General features: G+C 52.4%; 3 protein-coding genes across 3 annotated transcripts; all 3 read right to left on the bottom strand.

Moving 5' to 3' along the window:
• Positions 1-1471: 1471 nt before the first annotated feature.
• On the bottom strand, positions 1472-3804 carry PODANS_7_11370 (uncharacterized protein; the record flags this gene model as incomplete). Its single annotated transcript, XM_001908473.1, has 5 exons — positions 1472-2080; positions 2145-2482; positions 2669-2849; positions 3115-3341; positions 3417-3804. The coding sequence occupies 5 exons, from the start codon at positions 3802-3804 to the stop codon at positions 1472-1474; spliced, it is 1743 nt and encodes a 580-aa protein (XP_001908508.1).
• Positions 3805-16783: 12979 nt separating this feature from the next.
• PODANS_7_11360 (uncharacterized protein) lies at positions 16784-18929 on the bottom strand (the record flags this gene model as incomplete). Its single annotated transcript, XM_001908472.1, has 5 exons — positions 16784-16845; positions 16913-17068; positions 17124-17252; positions 17750-17857; positions 17915-18929. 5 exons carry the CDS (start codon positions 18927-18929, stop codon positions 16784-16786), a joined length of 1470 nt encoding a protein of 489 aa, XP_001908507.1.
• Positions 18930-20053: 1124 nt separating this feature from the next.
• PODANS_7_11350 (uncharacterized protein) lies at positions 20054-22059 on the bottom strand (the record flags this gene model as incomplete). Its single annotated transcript, XM_001908471.1, has 7 exons — positions 20054-20235; positions 20320-20710; positions 20762-20912; positions 20971-21130; positions 21186-21699; positions 21770-21917; positions 22007-22059. The coding sequence occupies 7 exons, from the start codon at positions 22057-22059 to the stop codon at positions 20054-20056; spliced, it is 1599 nt and encodes a 532-aa protein (XP_001908506.1).
• Between the last annotated feature and the right edge of the window lie 645 nt (positions 22060-22704).

Below are 22704 nucleotides of genomic sequence, written 5' to 3'. Positions count from 1 at the left end.
GCTCAAGCAACCAAAGTATGACAAGTGTCACCCAAAAAGCAAGTCATCTGCCTCGCATCTTCTTCTCGTCCTCGGCAGCGTTCATGTAACCCACAGGCTTTGCTGCTGTACACCAACCTGGCGAAGAGAAAACCGTCGATCAACAAACTTTTAGTTTTCGTTAAATTATTCCACCATCCATCCCTCCCCTTCCCGGCCCGCTCCCGAAAGACAACCTCCCGAGCCGGCCCGATTAAACCCCCCAATGCCAAAGAAGAAAAAGAAGAAAAGAAAAGTGTGGTTACACAACGCTAGTTAAGCAACTGCGTCATCCCAACAGCAACCCCCTGTCGCAGTTCACTCAGTTTTGACAACCACTCCCCCCCTTCTTCCAGAAGAAGAAGAAGAACAGTCAAAATGACTGCAATGTATATATACATTTTCCACTCAGTTAACTGGCCAGTATTCTCCGTAATAATTTAAAACGTCGGCAGCACACTAAACGTTATTACCCCTGAGGAAGAAAAAAAACCACAACTCAACAAAAACCGTTGACGATGCATGGCCGGGCAGTCCGCCACCGAGACTAAACATCCCAACGTTACAACACAGCTTAATCGCTAGGGGTCACCCCGGCCATGGCGTCAAGTTCGTCCACAGATACAAAGACAGGGCAGGTAAGGAAGGTCTTGTACCTCGCAAGTACCGGTACTTCTGTATACCTGCCCTTTTGCTCTCGGCCACCTGCCGCCTCGAGGAAGTTCTCGTCCTACAACTGCATCCCGCCGTTTGTGGCACCTTCTCAACAGTGGGAACGTGTTCGTCTTCTAGAAGAATAAACTAAAAAGGTTCGGGCGGTAGCTGCAGCAGCATCGCACATGGAAAGTTCATGCCAAAAGGGTTACACAACACAGGAACAAAGATCAGAGAACGGGAAGGTAGAGCGCTTGGCTGTTGTTTGTTTGAGTTTTACAATTTTGATCCTCAAGTTTCTAGATAAGTTCCGCTCTGCTTCTTGAGAGGGGGGCGGCGGTTGGATGTTCCTCTTCCTCGCCTCGTATGTATGTGGACATGAGCCTGGTCTGGTTTTTTCCCATACCAAGTCAGAGCCCATCCCACGGCGTGCTTATATAACGTAACAAATGCTTGGGTAGGTGGACGGTCGCCGTATCATATGCAACCGCACCTTTTCCATTGCCTGCTGGCGAAGCCGCACCACGAGCAATCCAGGGAACGGCTTTCCAGTTGCCAGGGCTGATCGTCGGCGGCAATGCCAGTAGTCAGTGACAAAGGCACCTCCCAGCATGATCTAATTATGCACGCCTTTTCCTTGCTCTCCACCCTTTGCTTGCGTCTGTTCCGAGCATTGTGCCATGCTCCTCACTCAACAACGCACAAAGCCATCACCCATCCTTCTCTCGTTTTCACCGACTGCCAACACGCACCTCCCATACCTCCTTTTCCCTATTTCCTGATCTCTATAATCTTTCTTTCAAAGCCTTGCAAAACAAACTCGCAAAACACCCCCCGCTCTCAATTTGATTTGATGTGCAGGAAAGAGAAGAATAGATATGTAGACATAAACAATAAGCGAGAATTCAATCAAGACACAGACAACTCCACACATCCGCCAACCAAGCATTCTCCATCCCCGGGGTATTTCCTCCACAACCGAAAAATGAAAAAGAGGTCTCGCAACCCTCCCAGAAAGTATACAGTTTTGGTAAGATAACATTAGCGCGGGAAGGTTGCCAAAAACAACAACACAAGAACCACAACAAACACCTTCAACCCAATGCTCCGAGACAGCCATGACTTTGTAAATGCTCCGCTCCGACCAAACCTGTCGATACCAACCTAGCCCCCCTATCCTCGTCAGCCGACCTCGAAAATTATCGGCAGCTTGTGTGAACGCTCCACAAAAATCAAAGTAAAGCCATATCGGCGCTTCCTTTCGACCGGCTCTACGGCACGAAGTGTAGACATGACGCCATGAGTATCTCGAGCATTCAGCTCCATGGTGGCATTGTGCCATCGTCATAACCTGCTCCACTCCATCGCAAAGCCTCCTCCCTCTAGTGGTTGTTTTGGCCGCCGTTGTCTTCAGCAAAGCAGTGTGTTAGAATGCAACATTGCCGACAGCATGCCCGATCAGGGTTACATACGCTGGTTATACATTGGCTGAGATGTTTGACCGTACGTAGGGGGCGAGTAGCTGGGGTAGACGTGAGCAGCGCTCTGGTACTCGGAAAGGGGCTGCTGCATGCCCGCCGAAGGAGGGGCAGGGTACTGAGCAGGACCGTAGCCAATCGGCGGGAGCTGAACGGCCCTCGAACCCGAATATGTGGTGGCTGGTTGGGCACCGTCGGCGACGGAGGAATCCGCCGTGCCTTGCGCAGCAGCGGCGGAGGCGGCAGCCTGGCGTTGGCGCTCTTCTTCCGCCTTCCTTTGAGCTTCCTCCTCCTTCTTGCGCGCCTTCCACTCTTTACGTATTTCCTTGAATTCTACGAGGCGCACAAGTTAGTTATCAGTCGGGACATGGCGTTGTTATTGAATACCAACAGGCCGGTTCGACCCAGCGCTAGCCCGCGAGGACGCAACGCCAAAGGGAACCAAAACTCGGGAAACCAAAACAAGCGCGCGCTGGTGCGGCACTAAATTGAGCAACACAATGAAAAGACACACATACCTTCAGGAGTCCTCTTGTTTCCATGACCCTGCATGGTGACATGCGCATTGAGATGGTTGAGTGTCCCATAGGCCTTTTCGCACCCATTCCACCCGCACTTATACATGCGCTCGATTTCTTCATATCTTCTCCGAGGGCGCTTATGTTGTTGCGCGCCCGGAATTGGCACGAATGAGTACACCTGCGCCACAGCCGTTAGCAAGCTGTCGTTTCCCAATCTTTCAACCTCTGTGCCATTCCGATCGTTGTTCTCGACCCCCCTCCAAACCCCTGATTGCCTGCTTACAAGTGGAGCCACGCCGATTCCACAGACAACAAGATCACCAGCAGAGTCCGATGCCGGAGCGTCCTCCCACCCCCCCAAAAAAACACACCATGGTCCCATACCCGCCGCATCTCTTCGAGCGCGAAGTGCTGTTCTGGAAAGGAAGACACACCAAACTCACCTGATTAGGTCGTGGTTGAGCAGCTGCCGATGCTGATGGGGCGAAGACAGCGTGGTGGCCTCCGGCCATAACCCCGCCAGGGGACTGATAGGTGGCCCAATCTGGTCGACTTGTCTGGTAAACACCCGAGTGGGCGTATTGGTGGGACATGTCTTGATGGGGAGCGGCGTAGGGCGAATATTGCGGATGAGAATACGTCGTCGGGCTTGCTGCGGCGATTGATGGATCTATAGGTACTCCGCTGTCAGATCTGGCTTGCTGCGGGTTGTGATGGCTACGCCCATCTTGTAAAGGCAACGGACTGGTTGGTGTTTGCGCCATACCTCCACTGCTGCCTTGGTGGTTGCTGGCCGGGTGGTAGGAACGCTGGAGATGGGTGTCCGGAAAAGTGCCGTTGGCAGACCGGGCCGAGTGAGGAGGATACACGCTGTACTCTGAAGAAGTTGGCGTGCCTGCTGCCGGGTACGCGGTTGCTGACCTCACTTCTGGCTGCTGAGAATATGTTGTTGATGCAACCGTAGCAGGATCTACAGAAGAGGCCTCAGATTGGGCGTCGCCGACGGTACTAGGATAAGGCGATGGCAAACCTGAATAGTCGGCAGTGCGTTCCATATGCTGTTTGCCTGGCAGCTGTTCCTGGCCAGGGCGGGGGAGCGATGTAGCCTGCTGTGGTGGAAGCTCCCTAAGCATACTCCCGTCTGGGTGGAATCGGCGTGAAGCGAGCTGCTGGTGGAGGCGTAAAGCGGGAGGTCTGGCGGATTGAAAGATGGCTGCTTTCGTCCCAAGTAGCGGGCGGCGGCGGGAACAATGTATTAAGGCGTTCAGACAGACAAGGGGTAGAGGGCTGTAGCCTTGATGAATCGTCGATGACCCGGCACCTGATAGCTCGAGGACCGGCGATGCTGGCGCTCTTATTTAGCTTTGTTGGGCCCAGACGGTCTTCCTCTTGGTAGCTCTGAGGGGACTCCGCAGAACCAGGGTCCTTGTACTTGACTCGATGGGGGCTTGTTGATAGGCGTCCACCAAGCAGATCAATCCAGTCACCAGACAAGGATGGTTCTGACTTTCAAGAGATCCACCCTTGGCGGAAAAAAAAGTTTGGCTAAAATGCGCCCAGTGCCTCTCTCCCTCTGCCACTGCACGATTCTCTTTTCAGGGCGAAGGCGCTAAAAGGGCTAGAAAAGTGGCTCTCCCTCTCGACAGTACGGGATAGCTTGATGGGTCTGTTTTAAGGTTTGTGCTTTGCTGAGGACTGACTCTGTTGATCGACGACGGCGGCTTGTCGTCGCTGATGTATGTAACAGCTTGTGATGATGGAGGATGCTGTGTGGTGATGAAGCCTGTCGCCTCTGCGAAAAGAGAGGCACGTTCCAGATGCTGATTGATGTGCAGACTGAAGTCGGGAGCCGCCCTCCAGAGAAATGCGCGAGGGAATATCGAGCTTAGTGCGGGAGGACGCGAATTTTATACAGGTGTGGTGAGTGGGAAATGAGATAGATGGGGTACCGGTAAGCTGTATGGTCCAAACCTAGCAGGGCCGGTATAATTCTCCAGTTGCAACAGATGAAGGGGTGGTCACCCCAGTTCAGGCTACCCACTGTGATGGTGCGCGTGGACGAAAGTGAATGAGAGGGAGGGGTTGACGTTCTCGAATCGTTGACAAGATGAGTGGAGCCCGTGTGGAGGAGGATGTGCTGAGCCTGGGCAGGCACGTCCTGCACAAAATGGCTGGTAATTACTGGAAGTCGGTGAAGGTGTAAATACAATATGTTAGTTGACCTTGAAGGCCTGTTGAGATGTCCTCAGAGGCGTGTACTGCTTGCTGTCTTTTGTCTTTTTTGACGCGTGGTCCAGGCGAGTTCTCACGTATGGAGTGGCTTGCTTTGGAAGGCCACCTCAGACAACAGGCAGGCACTGCGTGAATTGAGCCGATGTTTGGTATGTATGTAGTGTAGATGCTGGGGTCCTTGCGAATGGGTGCTTGCGGTTGCTGAACGCTGGGCAGCAGCAGAATGGGACACCAGCCGACCTGGAGCAACGAGGAATCCCCACCAGCCCACAAGTGATCGGGACAGGGGACTGACTGATGATACCCAGGTAGGTTACTGCGGAGTGTGCGGTCAAAAGGCAGTACGGGCCGGGGTTTGTTGTTTTTTTGTTGTTGTCAGTTCCCGGCTTCTGGCCGCCTCCCGTTTCTCGTTACCCGTCGACAACACACGGCGACCGGCTGTTTCTACGATTTCCGGTGAAATAAGGCGGGCAATAGGTAATCGTTTTCGCCTTCGGGGACCCTCGGCCTTTGATGATCCAGCGACTGTCCAGGTTGCCCCCAGGGTTTGCGCTTTCTCTTATCGAAGCCGCAGGATAATTCAGCTAAAAAAAAGTGGGCAGCCAACCAATCGCCCATGCAACCCCGGCTTCCTGGTCTGGTGCGAGCCCACCTCAGGTGGATTTGCCTGCCAGGATGTGCCCTCCTGCTGAGCTCCCCCCCCTCAATGCCCAGCTGCGGGTTAATGACTCGTGGCTCGAACCTCTTGCTGGTGAGGGACCGTCAAGTCCAATCTGTGGCCCGAGATGCTGAGCCTGGTTGGAGGTAGTGTTGCAGGCTGTCGGCACGTAAGAAGCCCTCCTCCGAGCGGTTCAGCGGACAGTGAGGAAGTGGTAAATGTATGCAGATGTTAAGTTGTGGTCAGTGTTTGTGTGGTTCGGAGAGGTTGCAGCGTGTCTGTGCTTTTTTGACACGCTTGGGACGGAATGGTGGGTCGAACAAGAAGGGCAACTGCCAAAAAGAATGGGGGGCAACCAGCTCGCAAATCCTGCCGATGGGCCGTTGTTTTTTTTTCCCTCTTTGCTCCTACTAATGGGGGATAAAAAATCCAGAGGGAAGTGGCGGCAGAGAGGTCCAGGTTGTGTGGTGTGCAAGGTGTGGCAAAGAGACGGGTAATGTGACGGGCTGGTTCTGCGTGAATGAATATGCCGAGTATGTGCAGGTATCTGTGCATGCTGCATTCTGCATCGATCAAGAATTCAGCATTGACCTTTGCTCTCTTTCTACCCACCATCTCGTTTCCACGCTTCATTATGTTGTCTTGCCCGAAAAAAACCATGATCTTCTCGAAACCCAGGTTCCGAAGTGAAGGAATTGCTACATGCTAGGGAAGGTGACTACACTATCTGGAATAGGGTAGGAGCGCGGCTCACCCCAAGAAACATGGCTTTGCAGAGTAACCCTGGGCTGGTGCATTGCATTCCGGGGTCCAGTCGCTGCCATGTGCGGAACACTGTGTGGTTCCAAAGAGGTGGCTGGAAAAATATCAGTTGGGAAAGCCATTAAGCGAGGATCTTCGCAACTTATTCAAATTCCGCACTAGCCCGATGGATCGAAAGGTGATGAGTTGATCTCTGAGAAGAGCTTCCCGCCGATCGATATTCACAAGCAGTTTTTGGGATTTCGAAGCATCATCGGTTCAACGCAATATTGTGCGGCGCAAGAACACAGTCACACACATAGTAAGCACACGGCGGACCTCGGGAATGCCACGTGCTTCGTCTGTTTTGCCAGGCCCCAGTTTCAGCGGCCGCCGCCAGTGTGCATGGCATGAATGCTGTATTTACAGGCGAAGCGTCTGGGAGGTTACGTCGCGGTGGCCATCTCCGACCGCGTGGCCAGCATGGGAAATCTGCGAGAAGAAAATGCGGAAGAAAAGAAGAGCCAAGAACCGAGAGAACCTACGCAGTAGCACTGATCGGTGTGGTGTGTAACCTGGCACCAAGTTCTCCCGAGACATAGTGTAAGCAGACGTCCTCATCTCTGCCAAATCAGAACCACAGACAGCATCCCATCTCGTGGCCAAAGTTCCGAAGTGCCCTGCGATATGCGTTTCAAGCCGTCCATGTTTCTTGATCGAGTAGCGGGACAAACCAACCGTGGCTCCGTGGACACCAGCGGGCGGGAGTGAGTTGAATTAAGGTTTCGCACTTGGGGTGTTGTGGCGAAACTAAATTAGCGTGCTAAGCTTGATTTTCAGAGCAGCGAAAATCCGGGGCAGCTGGGGTGCCTGGTGTGATGCCGTCGCGAACGTAAATAGCTTGCGCACTAATCGGGGATTTGACCGGCCACGCCGGGAAAATCGTAGAAGGCATCGCTGACATCCAGAAGACACCCCGTCCGGGGACATAAACATGAATGTGACTGCCTACAAGCCACAGCGCTGTGTCTGGCAGGTTTGTCCGACCTCGTAACGACAGGACTTGGTTGTGAAGCAAGGTGTGAGCATCACCTGTTGATAGCTTATTACTAGCCAACGACTCCTTGCTTTCAGCTGGTGAGCTTGGCCAAACATGGCTCTTCTCCACCAACCCCATCCTCCACCGTCGCCAGTTTCAGGGAAACCGGCAATGGCGATTGCGATCACTGCTGTATGCTTGTGCTGCCCAGTAGCGCCGATCTGGGCTAAATATTGGCTCAGAGGGAAGAGCAGAACTTGACTCGGATAACTGACAAGTCACACACAGCTGCTTCCTGATCACGGGCCAAAGGTTGTGCGAGGGAGTTTGAGAGCTGATAGGGGCTTCTAGAGGCGGTCTAGAACACAGGTTTTTAGTCACGTCCAGACAGAGACAAGCTGAATGCGACAGAACCTGATGCTTTTGTTGCCAGGTGTCTTGGATGGGCGGCCGGTGGTTAGCTGGAAGCAAAAGAGCGGGCGAGAGAAGCAAAGAAGTAACAAGAAATAAAGGAAGAAATCAACTGATACTCAAGTACGATAAAGGCCAGCTTATGGTCGGCCCAAAACCTACATGAGGTTGTCGCTAAAAGCAGTTAGTGAGATGATCTGTCAAGGGCAAAGTTGACAGATCTCAACCGACCCGGTGGTTTGGATCACACTAAAACCGCGTGTGATGTCTTGGAGGGGCACGGTGCCAATGCCTGATGCCGAGGAGTCCAAGCCACCGGCTGCATCAGATTGCCAGCCTCAGTTCAGCAGAACATCACAAAGAAGCGGCTCCGACGATGAGGGTAGTCGTGGCAACTGGCTGGAACCTCGACTGCCATCTGGGGCGGCTTGACAGAATCACCATGCAATGGAATTTTGGACTGACCTTTGCTCGATGGTTGGCTGAAAGGACACCCGACTCTTCCCGTCAAATTATTGAATTGAGATCAAAGTATGACTGAACAAATTGGTCACTCCAGGCCGTTAGTAAGAAACATTCGTTTTTTACCTAAATGTAGGTTATCAGGTTCGCCACGTGCTGGCCAGGTCAACTCCGATATCGAACAGCTTAAGAACGTTTCGGGCCTGTGGGAACGTTGAAGAAAGCAGACAAGATTAATTTGTCATGCGCCAGTTTTTTATTCTCGTTCGATCTCCGTCCAGTTCATTGTGGCTCCTCATCTGCAACACGGGCCGAAGGGCTCACATTGTGATCTTAGTGAGCTGGACGTTGCGTGGGAGTAAGCGGGATGGCAATCGACATGACACCACAATAGAAAGAGCGGTGGGAGAGATGCATTCGAATACGAACGAAAGCAAATACAAAAAAATACAAAAAAAATGCCACCGCCAGGGTTGCCACAGACACCTATGCAGTACTCCGAACAGGAGATAGAGTAACCAAGGGGGCGGGGTGCGGGCGAGCACCACCCGCAAATGGCCGCTATGAACGGGCCGGACCATGCTTTCAAAGAAAAATGGAATGCCCCTCGGCCGAGAGACGGCTTCGGCTCCCACATCCCAGTTCGACACATAAAGGCGACCTACTAGGAAGCGGGAATACACAGACGTTCCTGACTAGCAAAAGAACGCTTGACCTTTTATGTCGCAGGAAAAGGCTGGGCTCGCGAATCTGGCACCAAAGCATGGCAGCAGCCGCCACAAAAAGCTGTTCTGTTTGCGGAAGCTTTCACGACGAGACGGGTATTTCTGTCAGGGGCGGCTGATCCTTTCCAGCTACATGCACTTTTGGGTAGTGTACTCGACGTTTCTTTTTGTGGTTTTTCGAAGAGCCGATGACACTCTCCAGGATCATCACACGCGCATGCTTGCATCACCGCTTTATGTCGATACAGCGCAGCTGTCGATATTCAAGCAGAGCCGGCGAAACATGGGGGGAGGGCGGGATTGCATGCTGGGGCCCGGGTCCTTTGTGGGGTCCTCGTCCCGACTCCCTGGAGGGGTGAAAATTATTGCCCGAACTGGGAAGCATTTGCGCTAAATTTCTCGCGGCAGGCACGCGAATATTCGCGACTCCAGAACCCGGCTGCCGGGATGGCCAGCGTCGACAGCATTGCGCCATGGTACTTAGCAATTTATTGCTCCGCTCCTTTCCCCCCCTGTGGCTGCAGGAAGCCCAACTCACTGGTGATAGGATCACGGCCGCGACGGCGGCGGCAATTGCAAGGCAAAAGGCGGCTCTTATTGCCCCCAATTTGCATGCGGTGCGTTTGCCGGTGTTGCGGTGAGACTCCTCTGGGTGAGAGCGATATTGGAAAAAAGAACTTTCACGTCTTTTTTTACCGCGGCACCCGTGGGACCACATGACGTGCGCTGGGCCTCCCGGCATCATGGATGGGGACCTGCCACCCTGCCCACACACCTTTGTACCCAATGTGGTGACGGTGTGCGGAGCGTCGCCAACAAATCATGCTGCACGCAATTGGACAGGAAGAGGAATCTCCGGTGGTCGGCCGGCATGGATGGCATGGTGATCTCAGGCATCATGAACTGGATGAATGAGCGTGCCCGACAGAGGGGAAAGCAGCAAAAGTACCTACACTCCCACTGTTTGTTGTACACACATCATGGTATCTGCGGCGCGCTCTTGGGGCACGGGTGCAGCTCGGCTAACTCCATACGGCAAACCGACCAGCCTTTTCTCGTCAGAGTGTGCGATGTTTCCTGGAACTTGCGCTGATGGGCTGCAGTTTGACATCGACGTGGTTTTGCGAGGTGGTGATTGATACCGATGTTGGTCTAGTGTAATCTACATTGGTCGGAAGGATACTGCTAAAACAAGCTAGCTGATTTCCCACTGGCTGTAGGGTGGTGACTGTAAATCCCGTCAGAATGGTACAGCCGGCGCTCGCAGGAGACAGCTTCATCCCAACGAGGCGGGAAGGCCAGAGCCCCAAATTTGGGGGGCCGTTCACCAGAATCCGTCTCGGACGCTTCCATGCAGCTGGGTTGAGTCCATTGTACACCATCACATCACCCTTTCTGGCGGCTGCTTGTAGTAGTGTGGTTTTGCGACCTTATGTAGTCTCACTGGGTGTCAAACTTGAAACTTGTTCATGGGAAGGTGCGGGAGGGAAGGTCCAGCCGATGAGGAAACCGTGCGATTCCAGACGCAGCTGCAGTCCTGCACGTGATGGTGGTGACAATATCACTTTCCTCACCTGCAGCACGGCCTTGGACATTGACACATGGCTTTTCTTGATTTTTCGACCTGTCTACGATGGTTTGACGAAGGTCCATCCTTTTCCCCCTCACGGATTACGGAAACGAAATAATGATTACAGCATAGACACAACATCTCATACCATGTTCTCGATCGACCAGCACACTTCGACTCACTCATCAAAAAGCAACAACCAAGTACCGCGTATTCGTATGGGCCGGATTGGTGTTGCCGTGTGCCTGCACGCGGGCACCAACAATGCAACACCCTCTTTTCGGACAAAACCCCTCTGATCTGATTTGATATGGCGAGGAGGGGTCAGAGCCTTGACGGCGGTCGATTGGAGGTTTTGGAAAGTGGAAAGGCAGGCAGGCAGGCGGTCGGCTATCACTCCAGTTCGTCCGCTGGCTCCGCATTTCGCTTTGGGCCTCGTCCGTCTCCACACGCTCCAGTCAGTGGAGAGAGTGGCTGGTGCGCACCCCTGCTCCAGGTCCGCCATTACCCACACCGTGCTGGGTTCAAGGGTGGAGCGTGTCTATGTCGTCGCCAGAAGAAGGGCACAAGGGATGTGGGCGGAAATCATCACATCCAGGCGGGCAGGCGGGGAAAGCCCACGATCAGCAACTGGTTCAAGGGTCTCTCGCTCTCGCTTGCTTGAACGCTTTTGGGATTTCTGATGGCAGCTTGGTGGTCCCGCCCGGGCCCTTCAACATTCCCGTTGCTCTGTTGTGGGCTTTTTCATGTCCAGGCAGGTGCGTAGAGCATACTTCCGATCGACCCTTTGTCCCCCAGCAGCTTTGTTACGTGATGCTCCTTCAAAGAAAAAAGCAATGATTCCGTAATAATGCACGTCGAAACTAGGTGTGGTGCGATCGGCGATGGCACGTGTTGGCGGTGGTAGCGCGAGATCTTAGTCTTGAAGAAACCTGTCCTCCTCACCAACCAGAGGCTTTCATCAGCTACCTCAGCAAGCTATTGCTGAACTTATATATGTATGTAACGCAGTCTGGAAATTGGCCGTGATAAAGCTTACAATATAGTGTACACAGCCCATAGTATAGGAGCTAATTATCCGTCCTGTTACCTATCAGTCCTCCTGTTCGTCCGGAAAAAATTCCGACGTACACTACAAGAGTCTCCAGATTGCACCCTTCACGTCATCAACAAGACTGTTGACGTGTTTCATGAAAACATGGATGGTCCCTTCAGCTGCTAGAGACCCTGACTCCGGGTTTGGCGACCAGTCTCCACATCCTGAATAGCAACACAGCAAGTGTTTCCCCGGTTCGCTATTACCATCATTCTATTACTATCACGGCCATCACCGTCGCTGGTTCACCTCCCCAGAGACGATAAAGAGTAGAAATCGGTTTGGAAGGCATCATGCAGCTGGAAAGACAACAAACACCATCTTGGCATAGGAGGCCACTCGCTTCTACAGTGCCGCCATTTGTTGGACTCGAGTGCCGATGAAGAAAGAGAGCACTTCATCAACTGGTACAGTTACGCTAGGACTGCACACAGTGATAAAGCCCATTGTTTTGCCCTGCCAGAAGCGGTAATGTCCATTTGTCAAGCATTGATGGACGAAAGAAGATCGGGGGCTGGCAATGCTGGGGTACATGAGACAGCTGAAGATAGCGTCGTGGTAGGGGCCGCAATGGGATGGCGTCCCTGTTGCTTCTTTGCTATCCCGACCATCCAAAGCTGCAGGACACGATATCACGCTCGGGCTTGCTGTTGGCCACTTTGTGCACCACACAACCCGACCCTCGGGAAAGAGCTAGGCCGTCTTGGTAAAAGCAGTACACAGTAAGCATGGCAAAGCAAAGTAGACGCAACCCAAGCGAGCGGTCAAATCCCAACACCAGCCAGCAAACAGCATGGCAAGTCTATTTTGCTTATTGGTATGTACACACTTTGTCGATCCGTGATGCTGGATATGGCACTACTGTACTGTGTCCGCAACTTTCAGAGAGACGGCACTAAGCCCTGTCCCGCCGGCCGGAGATGATCGACCACTTCGACAGCACTTGTTTAGCTGAGAATAATGTATCGATTTTCCCTACAGTATTCAAATCGTTGCAGCACACAGTGGGAGTGGTGGAGAACCCTGAAGCAATTCAGGCGGGTAATATTTGGCCCCCAGTTGATTGAGATAGTGGTGGATGGCAACAAGAATGATCCACCTGGTCATCCGAGCCAAGAAGGGACTCGGCCCTTAACAAAATGCGGAGTTGCCCCAGAGGGTGGGTTCTCGACCAGCCAAGCAAGAGATAGGCGGCGGGGGGGGGGGGGTGGAGGCAAATGGCAAAGGGTGAGAAGAAAGGCAGTCTTGGGAGAGCAATGGGCGAAGGCACCTGAGCAAACACAAACACCAGTGGACTCTTTGGCTGCCTGCGGATACTGGTGGGCTTGCGGAACAGGGTCTGGAACTGATCCGCACTGATAACACGACATACCATCAGGGGGGAGGGACGGACTTTGCGCGGAGGAGGAGAACGCCCGGGGAGGGAGGAGGGACTTTTCCCATGATTATCCAACCCCTCGATTGTTTGGTTCCCCACCTGGATGCCCCTCTCAGTTGCTTGCGGAGGATCGGCAGGATTTACTCGGCCGAGAGTTGCTTGTTGTTCTGGTTGTTGTCAAGCACCCCCCTTCTCTCCTTTGTTGGGCATTGCCGGCAGCCTCGTGGCCAACAAACCTCATATCGGTGTGTGAGGTGTCGCTCGGTACGTGCGTTGCCATCACTCATGATACCCTTGTCTTTAGTATATGGCGGTGTGGCGGCAGGTATACCCAAAGGCACTGTGCACAATACGCTAAGTAATGGTAACGGGAAGCGGGGTGTATTGGGCATGGGGATCTGGCGCCGTCCCGCCCTAGTCCAGTCGGCAGCGTTATACGGTCCGGAGTTGACCCCGCAACTTCTCGTTGGCTGTGGATGTGTGGTGTTGAGGGTTGGCGAGGGGGCCTTTTGACGGTCATCGCCGTTTGGTATGAGAGGGTCAGCTTATGCGTAAGACACCAAGGTGTTGGTGGCGATCATGTGTATCTGATTTCTTCAAAGTCAACCGCGGATGTGTCTTCTGCTGGGAGTTGTTGCGTAGGTGGTGGGTTCGGGCCGTATACTGGTTGAGAATCGCGAAGGCAGGCGTGATAGCCATGTCACAGGAACCGAGATCCCAAGTTTAATCAAGGGTTCCTCGTAAGACTTGATGTGGTTGTCGGCGCATGGCCTTTCACGTGTCTGCGACCTTCAAGATGGGGAATAGGCATCACTTCGAAAGTTGGAAACCTCTATGTATCAGCGGAGAAGGGTGAGCAACTTCCATGGTTCCAGATGGAGACTCGTCAGTCGCCTGAGGATCATGATTCAGGCGTGACGAAGTCGGCATACGAAGTCGGACCGAGTATCAACATGACACTCAGAAATTTCACATGGGCGCCACGAGTTAGGGGAGGAGACGGTGCCACGGTGCGCCATGGGGCATGTCGGATGAGAATTTGAGCCGACACACGATGAATACTGCAGAACCTTGTATCTGGATAACCCGGAAAAGTCAGTGGTGGCTGGGCTTTATATCTTCACTTCAGAAACTCACGCAGAGACTCTCCACTTTTACGATGTTAAGCTCTCTCCGTTTCAGTGTTGCTGGATTCGGCCGAATTTGATTCGCCATACGGTTGCAGTGGCACATGGAGAGAAGCGTTGGGGCAAATGCTCGGTCAGCGATGGTTTTGCATGATGGCGGTTTGTGAACTTAGAACTGGGTGTGGCTGAAGAAGCCAGCCCAGATGATGAGTATCATGGTCAGCCTAGAAGTGTACGAATTGATATCAGCGGACTCCTGCCTCGTGCCATGGAAGCTTTCGAACATCCTCAAAGGCTTACCAGAAAATGACCTGCTTCTGCGTAAGCCGAAGAAGTCAGGAGATTGACCTGGAATTTTCCTCTGATCTCTGGAAGCGTTGGGAGTGCTTGCCTGTCCCCTTCTTGGATGACTCGAATACCGGTCTGGCTTCTCATTCTATCTTTGCCAAAATGTCATCGAGCATATGGCGCTTCCCTGGGGGAAACAAACCAAGCTATGGGCTTCGATATGGTTAGTCTGAGGACAACATCAAGACTAACAGTTTGCGGGGTTAAGTGAACCGGCCTCGTTTCTCCCGTCAAACTGCCCAGTGTTCTGTTAGCAAATGCCATCGTCGACAGGTTCGTCAAGATTCAGCTCTACCCAGTATAAGGGCGCACACACTAACCGACCACCGGCTACGAACCATATCTAATGGATCGGCATGAGTCCAGACGCAGCTAAGCCACTGCCCGATTGTAAACTGTCGTCGACGTTTCAATGTGGGGACGTTCAAACCGTCTTCTTTGCAGAACAGTCAACTGCTTGGAGGTGGTAGTATGGCCATACTTGATTAAGAAGCTCATGGCTGCCACAAGGCAAAGAGACAAGATTTACGAGGAACGTATCTACAGTCCAACACGTTATATAATCCAAAGGGTATTAGACCTCGCATAATGCCAGACCTAGTTTTGTTCTTTCTTTACGATCAGCCTAGAACGCCAAATGAAATGACTTGATCACCAACATTGTGTCCATAATTGTTGCCTCCCTACTATTACAAGAACCCTCTACATTGTTCTGTTGATGTGTCTATGAACTATACCACACCCCATTCCCACAGTTCAGCCCCGAAACTACAACCAACCACTACAATTCACGATCAACCCTGCATATACATCTCCTGCTCTTAGCCTCAACTTTCCCCATTTAAGCCCAATCCTACCCACTTACCTCCTCCGCCTCCCAGCTCTGTTCTACCACTAACGCAAGTCTCTTGAGCAATTAGACGTCAACATAAAGTTGATAGACTTTCCTACCGTTGATGTTAGATATAAAAGGTAAACCAGCAGGCACCCTCAGCCATCGCAGGGTGAGTTCACAAGCCTAAACAGACTGCAGACTGCTTATTTTGACGTCTACAGTGCATCAGATATTGCTTATTGACCGTCCAACGGCACTGTATCTGGAACGGGCTCCTAGGAACCTGAATAAAAGACCTATATGTTTTCTTAACAGAAAAGAGACCACCACACCATCACGACACCTATCACAATAACACCCACTCAAGAGGTAAACAAATGAACATAATGTAGAAGAGAAGAGAGAAGAGAAGGGAGAAGAGAAGGGAGAAGAGAAGAAAGCAGAGAAGAGAGAAGGGAAAAAAAAAACCAAAGCCAAAGGCACCCAAGATAATCTCGACAGTGGCCTTGCCCACTGTGAAGAGACCAAAAACAAAAGCTTAGAAAGAACAAACATAGAGCTCATTAGATTATACTACTGACCATTCCCCACCTCCTCTTCTACTACAAGAGAGTGACAAGTGTTTCAAGCTATGCCACCAAGGCTGAGTAACATGAAGCAAACACACACCCACCACAGCCCGAATGAACAGCACAAAGATTGGATGGAAGCATACCACACACCAAGACAAATCCCAACACATCTCATACTACTCTCATGTTGAGACAGCTGATCTAATCTGCTCTAATTACACGGCGCTGTCATCGCCAGCATGCATTTCCGCGAAGCGAAGCTGCTGAGACAAGAAGGGACAAATGCTAGCCATCTATCCCTCCTCTCGCAATGAATAACTAAGTGACTACTACACTTTGAGTACAAGAAGCAGTAAGCAGGGTAACGCTAATGCGGGGGGAACTGAAAAACATGCGACCCCGATGAATACAAAACCAACAAACCAGGCTTTTTAGAATACTTTTGTTTTGGTTGCTGCTGCTACAGATAGCAAGCTGCTCTTGGCCTTGGGTGATCAACCGGCCCATCATCTGTTAGTGAAGAACTGACCAAAAAATTGGCCAACAATGATCAGCTATGGCTGATCGCTGCTGTAACGATGATGGCACAAGGTTTTGCAAAGATGCAAACTGTGGCATGGCATACTGCCACCACAAGACAACCCCCAAGGGACGACAAGAAAGCGAGCCACACCTAACCCACACATGAAAATGAAGAGCTAAAAAGCCATGACGCAAACATGAACCACCAGGCGCCCTTAAAGAACCCATGAACCGTAACCGACCTCTAACCGTCTACGCGTAACGCCGTGTGTCCGAAAAATGGATGCCACCAGGTTGAAAGCCAGCCTACCGAGGGCCTGGCAGGGAAAAAGTCAAGACGACAGACAAGATTCTCAGGCGAATCAAAGCCTCCATGATTGGAGCGGCAGTACATGCTTACCAGCGGCCCTTGCCACCGAGAGGCATAGCATTGGAGCCATTAGCGCCGTGCGAACGACCTGCGAAGATGTGTAAGCACTCAAGACATGATGTATGCATGGGAAGTTTGGAAAGTAACCCACTTACCTCCGCGCCAGCCGCCACCGCCTCCACGGCCACGGTAACCACCATACCGGCCACCACCACCACCACCGCTGTAGCGCGCCATCTCCTCGAGACGAGGGTCAATAACCTGCTTCGCCTCCCTGAGGACACCAACAAGGTCACGCGCCTGCTTAGCATCTAGAAGGTTGTCAGCAAGTGATCAGATAGAGCGGGGGAGCAGAGTGATACATACTGTCAGTGGTGAAGTAAGTGATGGCTGTGCCCTTCGCGCCGGCACGGCCAGTTCTACCAATACGATGGATGTAATCCTCCGAGTTATTGGGATAATCATAGTTGATCACGTGAGTAATGTTGCGCACATCTTACGAGTATATGGTTAGCCAGACAACAGGCAAAGTGCTGGGCATAGCAACGTTCCAGCATGAACGGGTGACGGTAACATGTTTTTAAGTATGTTTTCGTGTTCCATGGGATAGTACTTCTCCTTGGCAGATGGGCTGTCCGATGCGAAAAGAAATCTTTGCCGTGAGTTCTCGGAGCTGCTAGCCTCCCCAACGGAAGGCCATGCATGCATATCTTGATGACAAGCATGGGCAGGTTCAAGGAAAGTCAACTCCACACTTGTACCACGAGAAGACATGAACAGGTACAAGAGAAGAATCAATGACATAGCGAGGCTTTTCAGGCCTTGCTACGTTACGAACCCAAGACTCCGCTCAAGAAGACCATGTGGGAGATACACGGTCTGGCAAATTCGCATAAAGAAAGCCCCTAGACAGAAGAGTAAAGCACAGCACACAGTAATGCTGGAAGGTTGCCAGTAGGAGGGGGTGAGGGAGGGGGAGGGCGTATACATACCGATACCACGAGAGGCGACGTCTGTGGCAACCATGATGGGACTTTTGCCCGTCTTGAACTGGTCCAAGACCCAGTCACGCTCGTTCTGCTGCTTGTCGCCGTGGATAGCTGCAAAACGATTAGTTCAGTGTCGTGTATACAGGAGGCATCAGCATGAAAACTTACAGAGGGCGGGCCAGCCATCCTGGCGAAGGAAACGGGTGATCTCGTCGGCAACGCGCTTGGTGCCGGTGAAGATGAGACACTTGTTCTCGGCGGTCTTGTCTTCCATGATCTTTTCGAGCTCCTTGATCATCTTGTCGCGCTTCTCGCTCTCGGAAACGACCTCGACAATCTGGGTGATGCGGTGGTTGGCAGACAGATCCATGGAGCCAATGGTGACCTGGATGAAGTCGGTCAAAAAGTCAGACGCAAGGTTGCGGACATCCTTGGGCCAGGTAGCGGACCACATGAGGGTTTGACGATCGGGGCGAATCTGGCCGATGATCTTGCGAATTTGGGGCTCGAAACCCATGTCAAGCATGCGATCAGCCTCATCAAGGACGAGGTAGGTGACGCGACGAAGGTTGGTCTTGCCAGACTCCAACATGTCAATGAGACGACCAGGAGTGGCAATGCAGACCTCGACACCACGCTGAAGATCGCGGATCTGGGGACCCTTGGGCACGCCACCGTAGACGCACGTGTTTCTAATGCGAGACGACTTGCCAAACTTGCTAATCTCCTGCTGGATCTGAACAGCAAGCTCACGAGTGGGAGCCAAGATCAAGACGATGGGACCATCGCCAGGAGCCAGGAGAGGCTGGGCGTTGATATGAACGATGGCGGGAAGACAGTAAGTAAGTGTCTTTCCGGAACCAGTCTCGGCAATACCGACGACATCGCGACCGGAGAGAGCCATGGGCCAACCCTGAGCCTGAATGGCAGTGGGAGCAGGGAAGCCTTGGGCCTTCACCTCGTCCATAACATAGCGGGGGAAACCGGCCTCATCGAAGTTCTGCACGGGACGGGGCACGTCCTTGCCAGTGATGGCCATGCTGTGCTCACGTCTGAACGCCTCAACCTCGGCGGGCGACCGGTTGGTGACATCGGGGTGCTCCTTGTAGAAGGACTTTTCGAACTTGGGAAGGGCGGACATGTCCCACTCCTGCTTCTGAAGACCGGAGCCGAGGGCAGCCATACGGTCACCACCACCACCGCCACCGTAACCACCACCGCCGCCGCCGTAGCCGCCGCCATAACCGCCGCCGCCGCCGCCACCGTAACCGTTGGAGCCACTGTGAAAATATTGTTAGTGTCGTGATAACAATGAAGCAGAGAGGAATGGAGAGAAAAACATACCCGTTGGAGTAGCCGTTGGAGCCACCATTGCGATCGTAACCGCCGCCTCCGTAACCACCACCACCACCGCCGCGGGAGCCGTAACCACCACCGTAAGACATGGCTGTGATTATTGAGGTGTAAAAGTCGGTCCTGTTTTAGACACGATGCTTGCTGTCGTCGACAGAGGAAGAGATTCGGACTGGGGCGACCGAATCAATGTATTGAGCACTGGCTGGATCGGTTGATCAAAAGCAGTGCTGAGAGCCGACACAAAGAATTTGTGCTGGTCGGAGCGAGGAAGAAATGGTTCTTGCTGCGACAAGAAAATTATGCGCTGCGAGAGGAAGAGGTGCCGACGTTGCTCGGTGAAGAGGAAGCGGCGCGTCAAAAAAACAGGCGGGAAAGAGATGCAAATGGTGCAACCCGACTCTGATGCAGTACCGCAAGATGGACTTGAGGTAAGTGAGTGGAATGAAGGATCTTGCGATGGCAGAGTCCTTTGGTGGGTTGGTCGAGGGGGAGGGAAGAGGTAAGAGTGAGATCTCGGCGAGGCGAGAAAAAAGTTTTGGGGATGGGAAAGAGGGAAGGGTTCAAAAGAATCGCCCCCGGAATTTGTCTGGGCCAAAATTTGTTAGCACTTTTCTTGGGTGGATCCAGAAGCGCGCCTTGGCTTTGGGCTCCAGATTTTATTTTTTTCTGTTTTGGTGAGGCGGTCTCCGTCTGATAGAGCCGCTAGGCCTTCCGATAAGCTAAGTGCCTGAGGCATCCACTGAAATTCACTTCAACAGCCCCACTTGCGGGGCATGCTGATGGGCATCCCACTCACTTCTTCACTGTAGTCTGCGAGCGTCACAAAACTTCACAATTGAACTTTAAGGCCTTTTTGGGATCCCATCTAGGTGAGTCTAGCCTCCCCACTTGTAGCTGGAGCCCACACGACTCAGACAGGTACCTACTCACAAAGAGTCCTGTCAAAAACTGTTACTTCAGTGGGAGCTGTACATTTCCCAGAACGCAATCTCCATCTAACAAACTCCCCATCAGCTCATGTCTTTCGTGTTTGCTCAAGAGCATGCAACCTACCTTTGTAGCATGGATAAAGATGCTGGCCAGCTCATCTATTCGGGCGGGGCTTTGAAGCACGGCGTGTCGTTCCAGCAGGTCTTTGTTCGTCATCATCCGCCGTTAGCTTGCTCTGTTATCTGGCACTGATTTCTCTCGTCTTGATTGGGCAGTCCACCACTCACCGGAGCCGGTCTTGAGAGCCAGCAGATAGTCATCCTCCACATAGTTCTTGATCCAGGCCCAGTAAACATTTCCTTCTCGTTTGGACCTGGGGTCAGAAAACAGCCTCTTGGCGATATCTCCATACCCCAAGAGGCACGGGGCCATGGAAACTTGCAAAGCCAGCCAGTCCTCCGAGTTGCCGATATCCAAGACGTATCTTGTGTACGCCGTGCATGCTTCCTTCTCCTCGCAGCTCTCGATATCCTGCTTCGAGATACCGAAGCCGCTGCAGTAGTTGATGTGCAGCTCCATCTCGTGGAAGATGTGTGTTACAATAGTAGCAGCGGCGCCGATATCCTCAATATTTTTGGCTTTATACCCAGCAAGGGCACTTGCTCGGGCGTAATGTGTCTGGCATTATCGTCAGCCAAGCGGTGCGGTAGGTAGGGTTGGGCAACAGACCAGATACAGATAATCCTGGATCAAATACCCCTTGAACGACTCCAACGGCAATGTGCCATCGCCCATGGCCAACACAAAAGGGTGAGTGACATAGCGCTTCCACACTGGAGCGACGTCTGGTCTTTCGAGCAGGTACTCAATGAAGTGGCCCCTAGTTCACAAGATCAGTGCCTCTTTCTTATTCTTCCAATCCGAGGGTCGTAACTCACGGCGCGAATGGCAACGTATACGTCGAGTGGAAGTGGTTCAACGGCCCATTCCCCTTCCCCAGTCCCGGCGCAGTCTTTATCCCAGCCTCAACATATCGACACGCCGCTTCCACCGCCTGGGGCATATCCATCCTCTTCGCCAAGTTACACGCAATCGCCGCTGTCAATCACATCAGCACCCCAACTCTCTCAACCCGTTAAAGGGTACAACTCACAAGCCAAAGAACACCCCGTCCCGTGCGTATGCTTACTCTCCCAGTAAGGCGTCTCGACCTGTCTCAGCACCTCCCCCCCCTTCTCATCCCTCCCCCAAAGCACATCGACCACCTTCTCCCTCTTCCCCTCCTCCGCCGCAATCATCCCCTCCCCATTAAAAGGACAATGCCCCCCCTTGATCAAAACCCACTTCGGCCCCAAACTCCCCACTGCCCTGGCAATCCCCTCCAAATCACTCACCTTCTCCACCGGCAAGTGCCCAAACCCAGCATCAGCAAGTAGCAACCTCGCCTCAGGCAGATTAGGCGTGAGAACCGTAGCCAAAGGCACGAGTTTCTCCCTAAGAAGCGAAAGCGAGGTATTAGGCAACAAAGGCGAGCCCGTCGTGGCAACCATAACCGGGTCGACAACCACCGTCTTGAGTTTATATTCCCGAATCACTTCAGCCACAGCCTCGATAGTCCCAGCTGATGCCATCATGCCTTTTGTTTTACAGTCAGTACAATTCAATCCCTCAAAAACATGTTTGGACGTTGAGAGAGAGTTTACCAGTCTTGACAACATCTACCCCGACGTCCGTCACAACAGCATCAATCTGCTTCCGAAGAAACTCGGCGGGGACATGGTGTATGCCGTGCACGCCGAGGGTGTTCTGGGCTGTGAGGGCTGTGGTGGCCGTCATGGCGTAGCAGCCGTGGGCGGCGATGACTTTTTGGTCTGCTTCCAGGCCGCTGGTCATTTTTGGGGTTAGTCTCCTTGTGAGTAGAAAAGAAAAAAAAGGGGTTGAGGGGTGATCGTAGATAGGTAAGAGAAAACATACGCTCCGCCAGAGGAATCAGACCCGGCGATGACGAGGATTCTTCCAGGTGGCATTTTGGAAATTTTGACCGGCTTCACAGGAAGTTTTTTTTAATTTTTTTTGTATATTTTTTTTATAAAAAAAAACCCGAGTCTCTGAAAGATCAAAGGGGTTTCAGAAATCTCTTGCGGTTGATGTTGAGAGGCTGAGTGAGTGATTACCGAGTAATAAGTGATGATTGAGTGGGTGGTGGGGGTGGGCGAGGTCAAAGGAGGGGTGCAACAGACGGTGGGGTGCCATGGAATTGTCGATGGAGTACGCCGTTACGTATTATGCAGTCCATGGCTACGAGCAACTCGGTGTCTGCAGCATGCGACTTGACCGAAGAAAGAAGATAGGTTCATCGCATGTATGCTTTGTGTTACTTGACTCTGAAAGATGCACCAAATAGAAGTTGTTCCTATCACCGTTCTGACAGACAGCATAGGCATGGGAGCACCTTGTAAGACGATTGGCCAACACTTGTTTGTGACCCGCAAACATGATGATATGTTCACAGCCTTCAAATTGTCTCTCGTCTGGCTACCATGTTTTCTTTACAAACGCCAATCCGCTTATGCCATCCCACTGTGTTCTGACCAGAAGTATATGCAAGTCGACGTGACGACGTAACCATGATCCGACCATTCCCATCGGCCACCTTCGCCTTTTGATATGCA

Source organism: Podospora anserina, chromosome 7, assembly GCF_000226545.1.
Source record: "Podospora anserina S mat+ genomic DNA chromosome 7, supercontig 1".
NCBI classification, from domain to species: domain Eukaryota; kingdom Fungi; phylum Ascomycota; class Sordariomycetes; order Sordariales; family Podosporaceae; genus Podospora; species Podospora anserina.
This window is presented reverse-complemented; position numbering and strand designations above follow the sequence as displayed.